The sequence below is a fragment of the Terrapene carolina genome, unplaced genomic scaffold, assembly GCF_002925995.2.
Source record: "Terrapene carolina triunguis isolate 2854851 unplaced genomic scaffold, T_m_triunguis-2.0 Scaffold62, whole genome shotgun sequence".
In the NCBI taxonomy this organism is placed as follows: Eukaryota; Metazoa; Chordata; order Testudines; family Emydidae; genus Terrapene; species Terrapene triunguis.
This window is the reverse complement of record NW_020664413.1, coordinates 58,934,573-58,954,753: the sequence shown is the minus strand read 5'-3', so window position 1 is coordinate 58,954,753 and position 20,181 is coordinate 58,934,573. Positions and strand designations below refer to the sequence as shown.

The 20,181-nt window shown below is 39.1% G+C and overlaps 1 protein-coding gene across 1 annotated transcript in view; it reads right to left on the bottom strand.

Moving 5' to 3' along the window:
• PARD3B (par-3 family cell polarity regulator beta) overlaps positions 1–20,181 on the bottom strand; it is a 589,898-nt gene that overhangs the window by 41,260 nt on the left and 528,457 nt on the right. Inside the window, exon 21 of the mRNA XM_024206395.2 lies at positions 16,901–17,036. Within this exon, the coding sequence (XP_024062163.1) occupies positions 16,901–17,036 (136 nt within the window). The remainder of the gene's footprint in view (positions 1–16,900; positions 17,037–20,181) is intronic.

Here is a 20,181-nt window from a genome sequence, read left to right as displayed (position 1 = left end):
TTTTTAAATCAGATAATGTCACAGTAAGCTATGGCCCTGCCAACTATGATAGCTGTATGGTACTTTATCTGAGACTTCTAAGAAGAAAAAATGATAGGCTGGTTGCAAATAATTTCCCAAACCTGCCAATTCTTCCGAAGAAAATTGCCCCCAAACCAAAAATTATGTGAATATGCACATAAAGATTAAACCCAGTGAACAAATATCTTAGAGCAGCAGAGGGCCTGTGCTGGAATGACAAGGCATGAGTTGTCATGTGCCAGCGAGTGTTGTCATGAACTGACTGTTAATTGGGTATTTGGAAATACTTTCTTGGATTTACCTACAAATAATTGGTGGTACCAAAAAAGAGTATGGCCACAAGCAGAGAAGTGCTCTCTTTCATGCGGAGAATGAGACTGCTTTGCAAACGGTAGTCTCACTTCTTTTGCTCAGGAAGGGTTTCATTTCATTCCTCCTTGTCCACAATTGACTTGTCTTACGGTCTGTTCTCTGAATCCAACATAAGTTTAGGGCTAGGAAATTACTTAGCCAGGAACTATTTGGGCTTTGCTGTTCAATACAGGGGCCAGTGAGCACTCCTGGCGCTGGTTGGGTATTTTTTGTACACAAACAAACCTCTAAAAATCTATATATTGACATAGAGAGTCCATTAAACGTCTCAGTGCAGGGACTGTCTATGTGTTTGTACACTGCCTAACATGAAGGGGTCCTGGGCTATGATTGGGGTCCCAAGGTGCTACCACAATATAAATAATAATAATAATAATTCTCTTCCCATAACTCCCATGCTCCCTTTTTTGGGGGAGATCTCACTCTGGATGGCATTCTATTTCTCTCTTGGGTTCTACCTTGCCTATTTGATAGGTCATGAATTCCCTGGTGAGCTACTGGAGTTCCCTGCTATGTCCTTTCAGCTTATGGTTTGTTAGAATGGAGTTCTAATCCAGTGTAACACAGCTCTCATGCTGACTGAAAACTCCAGCTTCCACTGAACTACACCAGAGAAGGCAATGATACAAAGCCACTACCTGGGATGGGGTAGGACAGGCGCATGTAGGACACACAGGACATAATAATAATAATAATTATACTCACCTAGCTCACAAGGGTGATGTGAGACTTAATGGGTGGGACCCAGTGCATGAGTCCTTAGACTTTCAATGAGACTTGTGCTCCTAAGTCAGTTGGGGTTTTTTGAAAAGCCCACCCAATATCTACCCAGCACCCTGAGATCTTTGGACAGGAGGCTGAAAATAAGCAGAGCATGCTATATGCTTTGCTGCTTAGTACATTTCTTGTGATTATCTGTTAAAGGGCTTGCTCCAGATGCTTGTCTGACCTCCCTTCTCAAAGCTCTCCTTTTGTCTGTGAGCACTTCTAATCACATAGGTTGCCATTCAGCATGCGAAAAAGAGCCATGGTAAGAGGAATTTGCTCTTTGACCTGCAGGTCTCCCCTCTGCTGAGACACACTTGGTTTTTGTTTTCTATTAGGTGAAAATTGAGAAAAACTGAAGGAGGTAAAAATGAATTTGTCCCCATCTCCCTCTTAATGTTTTGTGCACATGTCAAAATTCAAAACTCACCATTTTTACCATTCACACAGCTCTAGCGACTGGACATTTTAAAAAACAGCCATTTGACTTGATACATTTTTCTTTTCTAGTCAAAGTGGAAGAAAGGGTGTTATACAGGGAGATGGATTTGCTGAACTCAGGGAGTTGGCCTGGATGGTCAAACAGGTCTTTTCCACCCCTGGATTCTACGATACCCTCATTACTACGTCTTTCAAGACCTTCATCCATCTCTGTTTAATTTTTAAATCAAAAGGCAAACATTTAAATTTAAAAATTCTAACTGTGTCCCTAGTTCAAAAGAATATTTCGGATGTTTTCCTTACAGACAGAAAAAGGGATGTATTTTGGTTTCCTGGTTTTGCAATGAAAGTTGAAACAGTGATTTTGCGTTATTATAACACTCATCATTTCTCCCTCTAATTTGGATGGTTTTTAATAAAGCTCCATTGATTTCACTGAAAGAAATCCCTCCTGGCAAAAGCAGAACACACACGCTGATTGCTAAATATGCTGCAATTATCATATTCAGCAGCACACTTTAATATCTTATTTATAGATGTATCTATCTATAATTTGCTTTAATTAAGTTGCATTGATTTTAATGACAGAAGCAGTCCTCAAAGAAGGGGCGAGTGTTATATGATCCCATCAATACCGCTCTGCCATTGTTTGGACATAGGATAGCACCTTCAATACTTCTCCATTTTATACTCTTTTCTTTTTCAAGTGGCTGTGATGGCAAACCCAAATGACGTTCAATGGAAAACCTCAGAATCGCCTCTATTTGACTGAGATCACTTTGACTTCCCTAGTACGTGCTAAACCTACATACAGGATAGTTTTGGAGAATGAAGAAGGAATCAATGTTTTCCATGTGCTCATGGAACTGCACTATGGCTTCTGAAGAATTTCTTGCCTTTGTTTCTATTTTAAATTTGGGGTGTGTAATTTTATATTTATGTCTTAAATTATTATATGATGCCCTGAATATCTTATGTTGGGTGGGGAGGCAACTAATTCTTACCCTTAGAATCTCCTTGACAGCTCAGAATGATGAGCAAATATTTTAGGGACCTGATCCAACAATGGCCCTGTGTGGGTTGACCCCTGTGTCTGCACAGAGTCCCAGGTGCAGGGTCAAGGCCTCACTGATTTTTAAATTAATGCTCTGTGGGCTCAGGCTTATAAGGTGCCGAGCATTCTGGACCTGATCCAGCAAAGTACTTAAGCATGTGCTTAACTTTAAGCACATGTGTAGTCCCACTGATTTCAATAGGACTACTCACATGCTTAACAAGTTAGGTGTGTGTTTACATGCTGAATCCGCGCCAGAGTACTCAGCACTTTGCAGGATCAAAGACTCAGAGTAATACCTCCTTTGCCCCTCCTACTATTTTTGACAATGTTTGTCATCATGTTAATAGCATCAAATTCTTCTTGGAAGAATCCTGAGAACTGAGATACACCTGCATCTCTCCTCAGGCTCACTTCCTTTTTTCAGTGAAAATATATAATTAAAGCAGGAACCATACATGTTTTCGCACACACTTCACCACCATTCTAACAGTGGAGAACCTTGTGTCCCTATGTCCAAATTAATTCACAGATGCTATGCTGATTACCCCTGTTGATGATCTGTCTCAAACATTTTTAGGACAGCAAGTAATATACTGGAATGTCTTTAAAACATTACCTCTCACTATCTTAATCTATCACCCACTCTTAGTGTGTATACATTTTTCCACACAGGGTGAAAAATAAGCACTAGTTTTCTAAATCACTGCATTTCAGAATACATCAACATTAATTTTGTAAGAATTATCCATTTTAAAGAATTATCCATGTTAAAATGCAAGGGCATGATCTTAAAGGAAGATCTTCAAGGCAGCTATGCTAGCACATTTTCAGTTTCTGGTCATCATTTTTCATTCACTGATTATCACTATAAGCGTTGATTAATAGTTATGTTCATGCTGCTAGAATGCATTTCCCTTGGGTGAAGAAAACATTCTTGTATAAAGAAAAAAAGATAATAATCACACCATCCTTCCTCTTTCCCATAAAAAATGCACAGAGACAAGCACATCAGAGTTACTGATGATCTTGGTTTCCCTGGTTAGTGGTTTTGAACAGTTTTGCTTAAAAGATCAGCCAAAGTAGTCAGAACATTAATTTGACAATCAGCTTGCTAGACAATTAAGTGTTTCTTAATCTCATGAGCCCTCTTCTTTTGGAAAACAAACAAACAAAAAGAGATATAAACAATAGGGCTTAGATAGTGGTGTTGCTGATATACAATGATTTTGTTTGTCAGCATCCCTCTTCCTTATCCCAAAACCACCAGGAAACTTCAATGACAACTGTGCATCAAACTTGAAACTAGTAGGGCTGATTAACTTAGTATTTATTTTTTCTCCTCAGTAAGGCCCTAGCTCTTACTCATTGAGGTGAACTTGTGACTTAGATTTAGATACAGAGAAAAAAATCTTTATAAAGACAATAGACTGAGGGACTACAAACGTAGATGGGAACTTTAAAAGGAAAACAGGCTGTTCCTATACAGTGGTTGTGTTTAAAAACATGGCAATTGCCATAGATAAATAGAAAACATGATCTCATCATTTGCTATATCCCCTATAACTAAGTATAGAGAATTCAGCAAAGGGGGAGATGAAGTTATCTAAGGCAAAACTAAAAAAGGTTTTGAGCATAGTCACTCTGAGTGGATATTCTGTTTTCTGAACCTCCGCTCAACGATCCCCTGGTCCCAGATCCTTGAGGGCTATCAGTTTCCTTTGCCCAGGCTAAATTAGATCATTTCCTGGCCCGTGACTTTCTCCCTGGGTGGCTTTTCTTTCCATTAATCCTATAATGTGTTTTTGTTAATTCTACCTCTTAATTGTCTTTAATGAACACCAGATTGGTGATCCTCACTCACAATACTTACTACTCATGGTTAAAACAGAGACCCTTCAACTAATAATAGAAGAACATTAACCCTTCCCCCCCACCCCCAAACTTCAGTAGAGAGACTTACATCATATCTGCAGTTTCTTCCTCAGACAGTAGGTGCATTTCAATTACTTTAACATGGAACCAGATCAATTCACATAGTCTCATCCCAAACCTCTAAGAGGAGGAGCCATTTCACTTATGATTAACTTTTTTGGGGGGGTTGGTGGGGGGGAAGCAGCGCAGGCCATCTCCCTTTTAAGTATGTTACAAAATGCTGTGAGCCAGTTCTTCCCATCGCTTCAAAAATCTACCTTAAATCCAACTCTTTGTGTTAGCCTATGATTGAGACTAAGCCCCTTTTTGCTCCTCCCCAGTCTTGCATTCTTTGCTTTTCCCTTCACTGTAATTAGTTTACAAGACTACTTATCCACATGATTACCGCTTTTAAATTACAGTCTTCTTTTCTTTTACTCCAGTTCATCATCTTGCATCATTTTGACTTGCTAGCCGTGTACCCAGTTCTAGAAGGCATTTTCTCATTATGTTATCTCTTAATATAAAGCATTTTGAAATACTTTGTATGAGAGACACTGTATGGAGTAAATTGAATTGAATTTTTTTCCCTCAAAGTCAGGGGCTTTCAGCATCTTTCTTCAGCTAAGTCAGCAGAGTTCTCAGCACCCAATGCCAGTGTGCAATGGCTACTCTTTGCAGCACAGGCACAATCATTTAACTTTACTAGGGAAAATGGGATTGTAATGTCAGAACCTGGGGAGCAAACAGGAGAGCATCTCAAGATTTATATTCATTATGGTGATGGCAGACTAAAGTCTCCAGTCCAGCTTTTGTTGTATTTAATGTTCAGAATCTGACTCTGATATACTGCCATATCTGCCTGCATCTGGTGTTGATGCTGGATGCGGGGGTGGTGTGTGTGTGAGTGTGTGTGTGTTGGAGAGGGAGGGAAATAGCAGGGCATGGAACAAAATTGCAGAGCAAGTGGTGGAAATAGACAGTGAAAAGCTTCCTACAGTTAGGCAGACTCACAGGGGAGAGAAAGCCTTTCATTGTCTATAAAATCTTGCCTTGCTGGAGGTCCTCAAGAGTAGAAGGGGTAGCCTAGAGGCAGTAAATCTCTCACTTGTATTATTACATTCTAAACACTTAGCTACTGTACCAACCAGTGCACTACCTCAGGGAAGAAAAGGAGATAGAGGGGGAAAAACAGAACAAAGAAAAAAGCAAGCAAGCCAGCAGATAAAAGTGGAAAAACAAACCCCCTCCACAATCCCGCCCCCCAAACAGCTCATGTTAAAGAAAACAGCAAACAGTTATCATCAAGTTGTTAAAATTTAATCCCAATTCCTTCTATTGTGATTTAACAACACACTGGAACAACCTTCTTAGAATTTCAATGGTTAGTCTGTATCACGGGGTATTAAATCCACCTTAATCCTGTTAAACACAGATATGACTAAAGAGAGTCTCTCTCTTGCAATGGCATTATGACAAAAGCTCTCCACACTGCCAATTCAATCTGTCTGAAAAAAAAAAATCCCTGGATTAATACTGAGCAAACTGCATCAGCATGAGCAGGTTTCAAGAGCAGTTGCTTTCCATATGCTCTGGCATCAGGTTCTTTTGGATCCTGTGGTACCAGTCTGCAAATGCTACAGACATTGTTTCTCATGCTTGCAACTGCTGTTGGGTGGCGACCTTCCTTGCTTGCTGATACCAGTTGAGCAGTTGGTATAGTTTCTCTGTGATCTGGTACTGTCTGTTGTTTGCTGGTACCAGATGGATACCAGATGGGGTATTGTGGGCAATGCCTTCCCTGTGTTCCAGTCCCAAATTCACAGCCGAGAGGGTCAGTCTTGTCAGTTAGTTGACTCCTAAATGGCACTTCAAAGCAGTACTCTGAAAAATCTCAACATCTGTTCCTTACTCCTAATGACCTTAAAAAATGTTATAGTCATACTTTCCTTTACCCAAGGAGTTACAATACATCTGCAGGAAAATACAACCTTCCAGCAGCTTGCAGACATCAACCTCACTCCTGGCTAATGGCAGCTCCAGAAGCTACCACCTCAACTACTACGGTCAGGACTGAATGTGAAGTATAATCAATATATTCTTTTTCTGTAATAGTGCCACAATACAGAAGTTCAGAGATACAGTAGGGCAGCTTTCAAACAGTATTTTTAGTGGCAAAATGGAATAACAAGAAAACAACAACTTTAAGTGCCTTTGAACAGTATCAGGGATACCTTAATACTGAGCACAAAGCATGGAGAGAGAAGAAAAAAGAGAGAAAGCAGTGGAAGAGACCTGTTATAAGTATTAATTTTTGATTTGGGTCTTTCAAGTTGTTGACCTGATTGTCAAACTGGAGACAGAAGTAAAAAGGTCAGTTAGTGGTTTTAAATGCTGCATACCACAGTTACTTCCAATGCCATTCTGTAAGATTTTTTTCAAAGTTTACTTAAGAAAATACAGTTGCGCTTAGTTAAATTATCTATACACTCAGCACTAGAATGATGTCTGATGGAAAATATAGCTGACATCAAAGCATATTCCCCACCCCCCAATTTGCTTCATAGAGAAGTTATGATAAACAGGTTATGTGTTCCCCAAGGTTACCATGGAAACTCTTTCTTTCCAGGCCATCATTTACAAAGGTAAAATTTGCATTAAAATATGATGGAATTTGATTTTTTTTTTTGTTAGACTCAAGTGGGGTCATGCTACCATACAGTATAGCTATTATTTCAAACTTGGGAACATATGTTGAAGGGAGAGATCTATTAATCCCTGTAAGCACCTGGGTGACCAATTACAGTTTAATTGCTAACTTGACAGGTATCTCCCTGGCAAATTAACGGAAAATACTTTGAAAATTAGCTTCTAATGCAAATAGAAATGTTAATATGGATCTGCTAGTTGGTAGCCACCAAACAGTACTTTATTAATTCCCTGTGTAATCATTCCTCAGGAAAGGCAGAATTTAGACTGTCAAAATTTCTGTTTTGCTGATGGCAGGACAGATATGTAGGGCACCGTCATGTACTTTGAATGATACATGTGTACCACTTTTTTTGGAAAATATGTTGTGAAATTACTGTGCCTTATATGTAATTCAAGTAGAGGTATATTAAATAGAAGCAAGAGTGTGGGATGTCTGCAGGGGTCAGGCTCTGCTTACCTTGTTTTGAATGACCTATGGTGAAATGGGACTTCTGCCATTGACTTCACCAGGGTCAAGATTTCATCCTGATCTTTATCCGCTGCTGCTATGATTTGTTCTTGGGAATACCTTAATGTGTAAAACTTACCCACTCCGTTCTCAGATACCAACGGCCTCCAGGTCCCACAGTAACTACTCTCACATTAATTACATATACAGTACTTTCAATAACCTACAAAGGGGCACAACTAATAGCCTGCTGAATATATGATTATATTGTTCACAATAATGCGATGTATAATAATTATGACAATCACTACTTTTGGCACAGCAAATATAAACATTTAAGAGTAGAACAATGTACTCACGACCAAAACTGGACTAAACAGAATGTCAGCAGAAATCCTGGAATAGTCTCTCTTTTACACAGTATCACACGACTAGCAGATATTGATGGTATTAATACAGAATTTAATACACCTCTACCCCGATATAACGCGACCCGATATAACACGAATTCGGATATAACGCGGTAAAGCAGTGCTCCGGCGGGACGGGGCTGCGCGCTCCGGTGGATCAAAGCAAGTTCGATATAACGCGTTTTCACCTATAACGTGGTAAGATTTTTTGGCTCCCGAGGACAGTGTTCTATCGGGGTAGAGGTATATACTATTGGTAACACATCTGTGGTGACCTAGCACTTCAGGGTTAACAGATTATGCACCATGACTACCTGGGCCTTAGTTGAGGTGGTAGGGATAGAACCCATATCTTTCTGCTCCAAAAAGCATTCAAACCTCTACCACTTGATTTAAAGGAGAATTTCGTTAGCTATTGCCAGTATGGGACATACGACATGCAACTCAGCAGCAATGAGTCCATGCAGTGGCTGTGAGACACATACACATTAGCTAGACCATTATTTACATCACTACAATAGAAAAAGGTAACAAAACATAAACTGTGGCATTTGCCAAACAAATAAATGGCTGATCTGCAAGTACCATAAAAAGACAAAAACCAGCTTAACATCAAGGTTGATCCCTCAGATCAGTTTACTTTGAACAAGTGTCTGTTATCATGACTCAGACAGAGTCCTTTTTTGTACTGGTAAATTTCTAAGCACATTTAAAAAAAATCCAATTTACTAAAGTATACATGAACATTAAAAAAAAGATTTTAAAATTAGAAATGCAAACACAAAAAGAATTAACTAAGAATTTGTGCAGAGCTCCTTAACACAGCACATTCACTAGATGGAATGCTTTTTAATTAGATGTTTGCAGTGTTGTGGTTATCATATTGGACTCAGGCTATGAGAGACAAAGTGGGTCAGGTAATGCCTTTTATTGGACTGGTGAAAGAGACAAACTTTTGAGCTTCACAGAGCTCTGTGGGGACCTGAAGAAGAGCTCTGTGGAGCTCAAAAGTTTGTCCCTTTCATCAACAGAAGTTGGTCCAATAAAAGATATTACCTCACCCACCTTGTCTCTCTTTCCATTACATCACATCTTTAGCATTAAGGGGTCAGTGCTTCTTTTTCCAAGCTCCCATTGACAATTAGAGTTGGTCACAAAAATGTGGACTGAAAATTGAAAAAGAGAATAGGTCTTGGACAAAAGAGCCAAAGTCATGTAATGCATCAGCCTGACCTGGTAAATGGAGTTTTCTTCTCCCATTTTTTGTACTGTATTTTAATGCTGTCTTGTTATTAGATTAGCATCTGCACTTCAGACCTTATACTAGGAACTAATAAAGTTATCCACCCAATCTCTCGGTGTCTGAGTCACTGACTTTATTTTTCATTCTAAATAATTATAACAATGTCGCCTGTTTGCTGAGAAAAATCAAGCCTCTATATATTCATAGATAATTGCTTATACACAACATCCAGCGATACATTCTAATTACTTTTCACATCTTTGCTGTGAAGAAATCTTGAACTCTCTAGTGTTCTCAACTGCCTGGCAACAACAGACCCACGCTACTTTCAAAGCTCAGTGCTACTGGACTCGTGGCTATGATGTAATTTAACAAACAGTTATGCTAAATGCATTTTGCAGTGAGCATTTCCTTCAGAGAAACTTTAAGGAAATACTTTAACTTTAAGGAAACTTTAAGGAAATATATCTTACAGCTTCTGCCAGGGTTTTTTAATTTGTAAGGGGGGTCGCACTCAGAGGCTTGCTACGTGAAAGGGATCACCAGTACAAAAGTTTGAGAACCACTGGCTTATGCCGTAACATTAAAAAAACCAAACCACACCACAAAAAACAAAACAACAACAAAAAAACCCCACAGCCTCCTAACTATATAGATATATCATAAAAAGGTCAGTCCAAAAAATTAATGTTTTTGAAAATATATTTTAAAATATCTTCAATAGTCACATATTTAACTATAGCTATGTTATTTTTACAAATGAGAGAGCTGTACTTTGGCACACTCTCAATGAAATTGTTGCTTTGCATGATCCAACTCATTTTGGCCTCTACTTTATTCCATGAGTTCTGTATAAACCACTGTGGGCTGCTGCACCGAGGTTATTCTGAAAGCTGCCTTCAATTACCTTAAATGGACAAAGTTTTGAAAGTCCTTACTCAAAATGCCTATTGATTTCAGGAAGTTTTCCTAAGTAAGGACTGCAGGGATATGGAGCAACATTTACCTTCTCATTCTACAGTAGCTAGGTAGATCTTCTGTAAGCTATTTTAGGGAACTTGACAGATCAGTATCGCATAAAAATGAAGACATTCAATATAGAGAGATTTGTATATAACACTGCAAGAGTTAGGAGCCAAAAATGTCAATTTATTTTAAAATACACTAGATATTTAGTATTAAAAATAAAACCTTTTGCAACTCCTTCCATATGGGGATCTGAGCCCCATTCCAGAAGTCAGAAAAAATCCCTTACTAGTGGCCTGAGGAAGAGGGAGGTGAATTTTTACTTTTTGTCCCCACTATAGTCAAGAGTTGTGAGCAGTTGTATTTGGTCCTATGGTATGTGGGGCATTGACTTGCTGGAGGTCAGGAATTGAGCTGTCATGCAGGAATACATTTCTGCAAGGGAAAGGGAAGGTTCACAGAGAGAAATACTAGCTCTGACAACTTCTCATGAAGGCTCAGTGTTAAAACCCCAATCCTCTTTCACTTTCCCCATGATTCACGCTCTCGCACATATGAGGCCAGCCTGAGATCTGGCATGTTTATGAGTGTGTGCACACATGCTCATGTATGGAGTGATTCTTAGAAAAGCCAGCAGGTGGCTAGAAAATTGGAAAAGCTGGACTAGAGATGGTTTGCCAAAAAAGGAAATAATTCTCAAAGAGACGGCTACCTTACCACTCAGATAAACCACATTGCCCCACTAGCAAATACAAACCCACAAATAAATACACGTAGGTCCAAGCTTTTAAAAGCCCATTTTTGTATGCAGAAAACTGTGCACTAAATGACATGCAAACGCCTGTTTGAGCACACAAGTGGCAGTAATTGCTCACACCTCCCATGGCATAATCACTTATTCAGTAATTCCACTGATCGTCTAAATCACCAATTAGATGTTTGTTTCTGATGTCCCTTAAATGTTTCAGCTAAGTGGGTTAGTTTGTACTTAAAAATTATAAAATAAAACCTCTGGTGTTCTTTACAATACATCAACACATGTGGCAGCAGCTGTTATGTTTTTTGTGATATTGTGCTTAAATTCTCAGCTTGAGAGAGACGAGATGATCATTCACTAACTGCACGAGATGTGGCCACTGCAGCATGTGTTAATATATAAAGTTCTCCTGAGTGTGCTGGGAGCTGTTTAAAGATGACTTCATCCATATATACGAGAGGCATTGTAGATGTATCAAAGTAGTAGTCTTTTACAGCAGTAAGCAAAGGAAAGAAACAGGATATTATTTGCTTCTGTTTATTTAAATCATTTACTTGGAGATGTAACAGAGAAGCTTTAATATTTGCTCCCCTCAGACGCCAACTTCTACATTTAAATATTGTGAAAAGCAACATCTTGATTTTCAGAATAAGCGACACTACGTATTATTGGAATTCAACATAATTTTTAAGGCATGCATGCTACCCAGTGGAGTTTATTAAGATGGTATGTAATAGTATTGCTTCCCTTGGTAAAGAGAAGAGAGTACTTTGACAACGTTAGCTAAGAGACATCAGCATTTCAGATTCTGCTCTAGTTTAGATATTTTGTGCCTAATTCAACCTCGGCATGAGGAGGAGTGACTCCAAATTATGGAGTCACTCATGCTTACCACTAATAATGGGTAGATTTGGGTCTCTTTGTGTGTCCTTTCTGGAACAGTTTATTTTTCACATGAGGTTTGGCTAAGATTTCACCACGACAATCCTCCCGCATCCCCAAAAAATCAGAATCTCATTGCTTAGTCAGAGCAGATGACATTGTTTCAGAATTATCCCAATCCAAACTCTTCACAGGTCAGACAGAATAGAAGCATTGGCCAAAGAGGAGTTCTTGATGGGTAAAAACACATTTTAATAGGAGGTTTTAATCTTCATTAGTCATATGATGCTTTTGTAATAGCACAAGTATTTCTGAATGCTAGTTTTCAAAGTTGCTCTACTCTAAACGAGTTTACTTTTCCCCTAAAAAGAATTAAATTTATTCAACTGAGTAGTCGTCAGCAGCCTTTCAGAAAATCTGGAATTCATAGGAGCCTCTCCTATGGTTTCCCTTAGTACATAAAATTGTCATTTCTCCCATTGCACTAGAAGACAGGAATGTTATTATTCTAGAAGTTGGAATTTTGGTTTTTAACCATGATCCAACACAAACGTTTGTGGTTTTTTGGAACCTAACCTGCTTTAAACTCAACATCCTGAAGCTGGAATTAATTGCTCATTAAAACACAAAGAGCTCCTTTTTCACTCCAAAGTAAGTATAGAACCTTTTGACACATTATGGAAAAATAATGCAGTTCTCAACCTTCCTTTTCTCTGTTTGATTTTTAGGTATGGACCTTTGCCAGATACACAATAAACTGCTTGGCCTTTAACACAAAAGGGTATGATTCTTCTTTTTGTAACCTTAATTGGGAACTGACAAAATTCACTACACTACAAATTTGCTTCAATCAAAACCTGTTGACAGATAATATATTAAGGCCTAGTGCACAGATCTGAGTGGAGATCAGATAGCTGAAGAAAGGATTTTTTTCCTTTCATTTTTTGTCAACATATAAATCTAATTTGCAAATGAGGAATAAAAAGTCGTAAGATCTGCTATATACAAGGTATCCTATAGGATATTGTCAGGCTGCTGCAGTTTCCTATAGGTGAAGAACCACACTCAATTTGTAATGAATTATACACAGTCTCTGGAAGAACATGAACAAAATAAGGCTGCAGGAAGAATTTAATGTCACAGTGAAGACAGGACTGAGGTTTTAAGTAACAGGATTGGTATGAAATCTGTGAAACAATCCAAGTAAATCCACAAATAGGTTTTTTATTCTGAGTTTTTAAAACTTTCTCTCTCTCTCCCTCCCTCCCACACACATACTTTATTGCCTTGATTGAACATTCATTTCCCCCCCTTATTTTTTTGTTTTGTTTTCTTGTTTCAGTGAAGCAATGGGAAGGACAGCACCCATAAAATGCGCCTGCTGTAATTCCCTCCAATTCCTAAAGTGACTGTCCTAAGTTCCTATGGCCCATCTCTAACAAAGTTCTCTTAGGATTTGAACAACAGCTCATTTTAAGTCAATGGGACTCTCTAATGGGCTTTGATATTGTCATGAAAACGTGCATTATTTAACGGGTGGGCTATTCAGACGTATACATACGTGCACGCACGCACTCACTGACACGGGAACCAGTACACTCCAATAATACACCCACATGGTTACCAGTGGACTTCAGTTTTTTCAATGAAAATAAAACAGCCATTTTTTTTCTGGAAAGTATTTATACTTTATAATCAACATCTCTCTTTACTTAACTGGCCCTAGAGAAATAAAGATGTTTCACTTTAAGCCATCTAACCGTTGTGAATCTGGCTTATCATTTTTCCCTAGAGTAATGAAGCTGGAGAGAGAGAGTCTAAAGAGCACGAAACCAAACCACCCCCCAAAAAACCAGAGTAACTGGAAATAATTTTGAAGTTTTATGCTAGATAGTACAAACCGTGCCATATAAATGTATCTCTTTACTTAGACATACTAAACTGAATTATTCAGCTGTTCCTTAGAAAAAGAAAAAGCAGGCTGAGAAGGAGGGAGAGCAGAAAAAAGAGCGAGGGAGCAAAAATATATACAACAACAAATGAGAAGAACAGAGGAGAATTGAAAAAAACATGGAGGTGGGGGGAGGATTGAAGAGCGACTAGCAAGCTTATTTAAAATGAATTTTTGACCTTATTTTTAAAACATTTATGGATCCCAATTGCCTGTCATGAGATTATGTTCCCTTACAATGCTGGCTTTTCAGCTGGCTCTGCACTTTAACTTGATTTATCCCATTTTTTAAAAAGTAGATTGTTAGAAATACCCTTTCCACCAGAAATTCTGTCCCATTATAGTGTCAGCTAAAGGCCACTTGTCAATGTCAGCTTTATAAGATAGAAATGTGCGGTGTGAGCTCTCAGACTTATTTTTTGGAGGACAAGCCCTAACGTCCATCTCTGAACCTCCTGCTTCGCTGTGGATAGTGTCTTCTTAAATTATCTTATGTTATTTTCCAATTTATCTGAAGGTTTCATTAGATGGTGTACAGTGATTACAGCAGCTGCTGTACATTAGCAAGACATCTTAAAGGAGCGCTGGCTTAGGTATCATGCTGACTGACAAAAGCATAGTATTAAACTTATCTAGTATTAAAAATACATCAGGAGGCCTCTCCTCTTCTCCAGCTGTGAGAAGAAAAGTCCATAAAGCCCATAACAGCAGGATTTCCTCCTGCTCAGCTGCCTGCTGCCTCTTTAGGGGAGAGATCTGACAAGTGGAGACTAAAGTAAGTTTTTCTTTATTTACAGTGATGGAATTAGTCATCAGATTGTCTTTTTACTGGCGAACAGAGGTTGAGGAAATTGGCTGTTGCTCAATCTGTGTTACCATAATGCTGCCAGGGATCAGTGTTAAAACGAGCAGTGTAAGGCCCAAATCAGAGGGCTGCTCTTGAACTACCAACAAGTGTGAGGAGAAATGGCGCAGTGGCCACTATTTTTCCTGGTCCAGAATATGGTGCAATACCAAACTGGGGATGGAGAGATTGTGGCAGGCAGGAGATTTCGCTCTTGTAGCTTCCCAGTCGTTGGTACTTTTTAGAGAAGGTCAGGCACTCAAGGCCTTTGAAACTGTACAAGTGACTTCGACTGGTGGAACTATTTAGGTGTTGCAACAAACTTCAGCCCCCAAGGTAAAGTTAGAATTTAGAGCAGACACTATATAGCAGGTCTTCCTCTCAACAAAAACAGTTACAAATTCATGCCTTAGAAAGAGGAACAGAAACTATCTTGATGCCTCTAATATTAATCAATCTAAGACTGGGAGCTTTAAAGCTCTCTCGGGTGCTTTGATTAAGCACATCTTGCCTCACAGGAAAAAGGAAGCTTTGGAAATCGGTAATCTTTGGGCATTACATTTAATAGAAACGGCTTAAAAGGGATTACCTATAAGGGACCTTCGTGAATCTTTGGAAATTATATTGGACCATAAATCTGAACCTCTTTGGAGGGGTAATAAAGCCTTATCAGTTTCAGATAAGAAGTGGAAATCCTCAGTCTGCTTTAGGTGCATCATTGGCCAGGTCTGGAGTATCTGCCAAGACACTGATTATTTCTTTAGCCTCTGTCTTGGATAGATAGATATATTTTATTTAGATTATAAATTTGGTTTGTTAAAAGATTTTTTTAAACCAAGAATGGAAATTTAACAGATTCCCAAATTTGGTTCACAACCTTCAAGCCCACAGAACAAAATTAATTGCTCTAAGGGATCTTGCTGGGAATGATATTTCTGAAATTCACACATACGTAATATACACTTGTGATTGCGATACAGCCACGTTTTGTTTTTTAGGAACACAAAGCACAGTAACTGAAGATTTCAATTTTTCATTCAAACTGATAGTCTGGCAAGTTTGGGGAATACTGGAGACATTGATGATGTTAGTATTTATAAAAATTCAATTATACTTGGGTTTTAACATGTTTTAAATTGTTACATTTGTTTTTTAAAACAAAGTTTGAATTTAGTTTAAATTGCACCACGTCGGGCAGCATGACAGAGAGTTGCATGTCTGAACATTGACTGGCCTTATTTATTTTTAGAGACCGAGCGCAACCCGGAAATTCTTGTCCAGGCAGAACTCAGAGAGCTGCAGGCTCCTATGATATTAAGTTATTCCATATATTTAAGGCATTAGAGGAGTCAGGAGCACTGGATTCTACTGCTGGCTCTGTCCCACACTGGCACGGAATGCCCTTGGGACAGGCACAGCACTTTGTTCCCCAGCATCCCTAGCTGTAATATGGGGAAAACGGAATTTTCCTACTAGACAGCTGTGCTATTAAACTTAATTCAATCCTATTGGTAAAGCACTTAGAGATCCTCTGAGTGAAGGCTCTATAAAAGGGCAAGGTATTAGTTTCTTCACTTAAAACGTGAAACAAGGGAAGTGTTTGGCCCGGACTGTTAATGGCCCTGGCACAGGTGTGCAAGGGGAGGGTGTGAGTAACCTTGCCCCCCACACTTGCATCTCCTCATTCCCATGCAGCAACCAGGCACAATTTGAGTCTGTGTTCTCCTAATCCCCACGTCACCCCAAAGGGAAACAGCTTGATGAGCAGAGGGACCGTACTGCATCCTGCTAAGAGACCTAGTGCCACCTTGTGTGCCTGAATGTTTCGGGAGGAATCATGCAGGCTGGGACCACCTGCAGCGAGTTGCTCCGGGGATGGTGCAAATCTGGGCCAGTGCTTACATCTAACAGTGGGTGGACATGACAGCATTGGAAATGACTCACTTTAGTAGAGTTTAAATTATATAAAAGATTTGTTTGATGGGCTGAAGTTACTTACAAAACTCAAATAGTCATGTTAAACTGACACAGAGACACAGTATCTGGAAAACAAAAACAAACCAGCCAATGTCTTCTGCAAGCTTCCATACTTCAAAAAGATTTGTTGGATAGCAACCTACCCAGTGCTGATCATAATCAGATGACCGTGTTCTCATCTCATCATCCTCGTAGAAAGGTAAACCGTCTCGCCTGGCCTGATGGTATTCCTTCCGTAGCTTCTGGATACGGTCTGCATTCCCACCCGCTGGACAGCCACTGGAAAATAAAAGAATAAATTACATATGTACACTCCCCACCCTCCATATAATGCTGATACCAATGTGATAAACTCTGAGCCTCTCACCTGTACCCTGCACAGGCATTCCTATGAACAATGACCAATGGCTACCATATTTAAATAAATAATAATAATCAACTGCCACAGAAATATTTACTTTGTCACTCTAACTATGGAATTTTCCCTGAAATTGCGTATGACTGAGGTAAGTAGCACTCAGACCTGGAGCAGTATACACTTTCTGGTCTGATATTTCATGAGCTATCAGGGCTAGGAACAAAAAGTTCTGTACCATAAAAAAGGCGGGAATCCCACTCTCAATTACAGAAAGAACTAAGGTTCCAGCCTTGAGAAATGGTGGGGGAGTCAAACTATAAAATGGGGACATTATTACATATGGAAGAGTAGCATCTGGTACTTTTAAATGTTTGTAAAATGTATTCAACCCTAATACTGCAAAGACTTATACATGCTGAACTTTATGCACTGAGAATAGTCGCAATCAAGTCAATGGAGCGACTGACAGCACGTGAGTTCAGCACATGCGTAAGTCTTTGTAGGATTAGGGCTGAATACATTTGACAAACATTTAAAATGATCAGATACTACGTTCCCATATATAATAATGTCACTATTTTATAGCTTGACATTGTTTTTTCTTCCCCTATTTCCCAGGGTTGGAACACTAGAAATACTGTCTACATACCTATTTTTAGAGCACTAGCACAAGCCCCGCTAGTCCGAGTTTATGGAACTCTTCTAAAATAGTTTTTCTGAAATGTATCGTATACGGCAAATGCAGACTACATGGCAGAATAAAGGTTTTATTGGCACTTATTTGAGACGTGTGCCTAATGGCTTTGCAGTAATGTGGTCACCCCAAACTCATACGAACAAAACCTTAATATTGAAGCACATAATCATATATTCTCTTATCCTGCAACCTTAACTCTTCCATTTTGTGTGTACGCAAAACAATAAAGATGCTAATCACATAAGCACATGGACCATGCATAGGTGTGCCAGGGCACAGTGTAGGGAATCTTCACCCTCGATATATGTTAAAGACTGTATTTGGCACCTTTTCTTTAGCAAACCACAGAGTCAACCCAAATTCACCTGCAGATTGCAGCAATAAGATTCAACAGGCAAATATAAGCTAAAGATGCTTTTGAAAGAAAAGTTACTCATTTAATAAAGGCAGACCTCAGCAATGTGCCCTATTTTATCTATAACATATAAACAATAAGCATAGCTTTAGAGGGGGAAAAAATCCTGATTTTTCTCTCTAGCAAAACATTTAGAGAGATTCTTGCTTTTTAAGGCTCAAGTCCCCCTCTTTATATTGGGAGAGAACTTAGAGCTGTGCTAGTGTAACATAAAGCAGTCTCACTCACTCTGGAGTAATGTGAGATGAATATGATGCCTTCTCCAATGCTCATGCAACAGTTCTGAATTTCAACTTGGCTCCTGACAATTATGTGAATATATGAACCACATTCAAACTCACCAGATGAATTCAATCAGTGCTGTGCAAATATCGCATACATAATCTATTAGTTTACCCCCAAAGAAACTGAAGCATTGAATTCAGAGAGAATGAAGTCATCAGTAATAAAAAAAAGAAACCGATAAGGCAATATTAAAAAAATCCACAATTTTCCAACATTTGCAGGGAAGATCATATGTTGCCTGTAAACTATTCTCCCATCTGCCTATAAATACATAATTAAAAAATATGGGTTTGATCAGATAGCAGTTCTCAAGTAGGAGAACAGTAGAAGAATACCAATTCAAATGCTTAGAATGCATGTCTGCTTATGCTGAAAAGAAACCTGACCTTACAGAAGAAATATAAAAACAATGTCCCAATCAAAGTCAATTTATATTAAATAAACCCATTGGAAATACTCATTTAGGCTTGTGAGTGCAGAAGACAGAACTATTGCAGGAGTCCAACCTACAATTTGGTGCTCACATCCTGAAAGAGCTAAAAATGACCACAGACTTTGCCACTTACACAATTTAGTGCCTAGCTAATTTCATTGACTTAGCTTCTCACACAATAAGCTCTTCACACAGAGTTACACAATACACCTGATCTCACACATTCACACAAAAAATTTAAGAAGGCTACGGAGTTGTCACCTGTCGAGAAAAGATTTCAAGTGAACCACCCACTCCATGCAAAGCCAGAAGACTTTGTAGCAGATTTCAGAATGATTTTCATGAATTTAATGCGATTGAATCAGAAGTGGCTGAGGTTGGCATGAATCACAGAATCATTGAAATGTAGGCCTAGAAGGAGTCCCCTGCACTGAGGCAGAACCAACTAAGCCTAGGCCATACCTGACAACCTCTTCTTAAATACCTCCAATAATGGGGCTTCCACAACCTCCCTTGGAAGCTTATTCCAGACTTAACTGCTTGAAAGTTTTTCCTAATATCTAACCTAGCTTTCCCTTGCCACAGATTAAGCCCATTACTTCTTGTCCTACTTTCAGTGGAAATGGAGAACAATTGATCTCTGTCCTCTTTATAACTGTCCTTAACATTTTGAAGAATCTTATTAGCTCCCCCCGCAGTTGTCTTTCCTTAAGACTAAACATGCCCAGTTTAAACCTTTCCTCGTAGGTCAGGTTTTCTAAACCTTTTAACATTTTTGTTGATTTCCTCTGGACTCTCTCCAATTTGCCCACATCTTTTCTAAAGTGTGGTGCCCAAAACTGAACACAGTACTCCAGATGAGGCCTTCCCATGATCGAGCAGAGCAGGACAATTACCTCCGGTGTCTTACACACACATCCCAGGATGATATTAGCCTTTTTCACAACCGCATCACATTGCTGCCTCTCATTCAATTTCTGATCCACTATAACCCCCAGATCCTTTTCAGCAGCACTACCACCTAGCCAGTTATTCCCCATGTTGTAGTTGTGCATTTGACTTTCCTCTCCTAGTACTTGGGTTATTTGGACTTTTGTTACCCTGGAAGAGTACTGTGACAGTCACCCAGCTGGAGAGTTGAGCCACACGACCCCCTGGTTTCAGAGTAGCAGCCGTGTTAGTCTGTATCCGCAAAAAGAACAGGAGTACTTGTGGCACCTTAGAGACTAACAAATT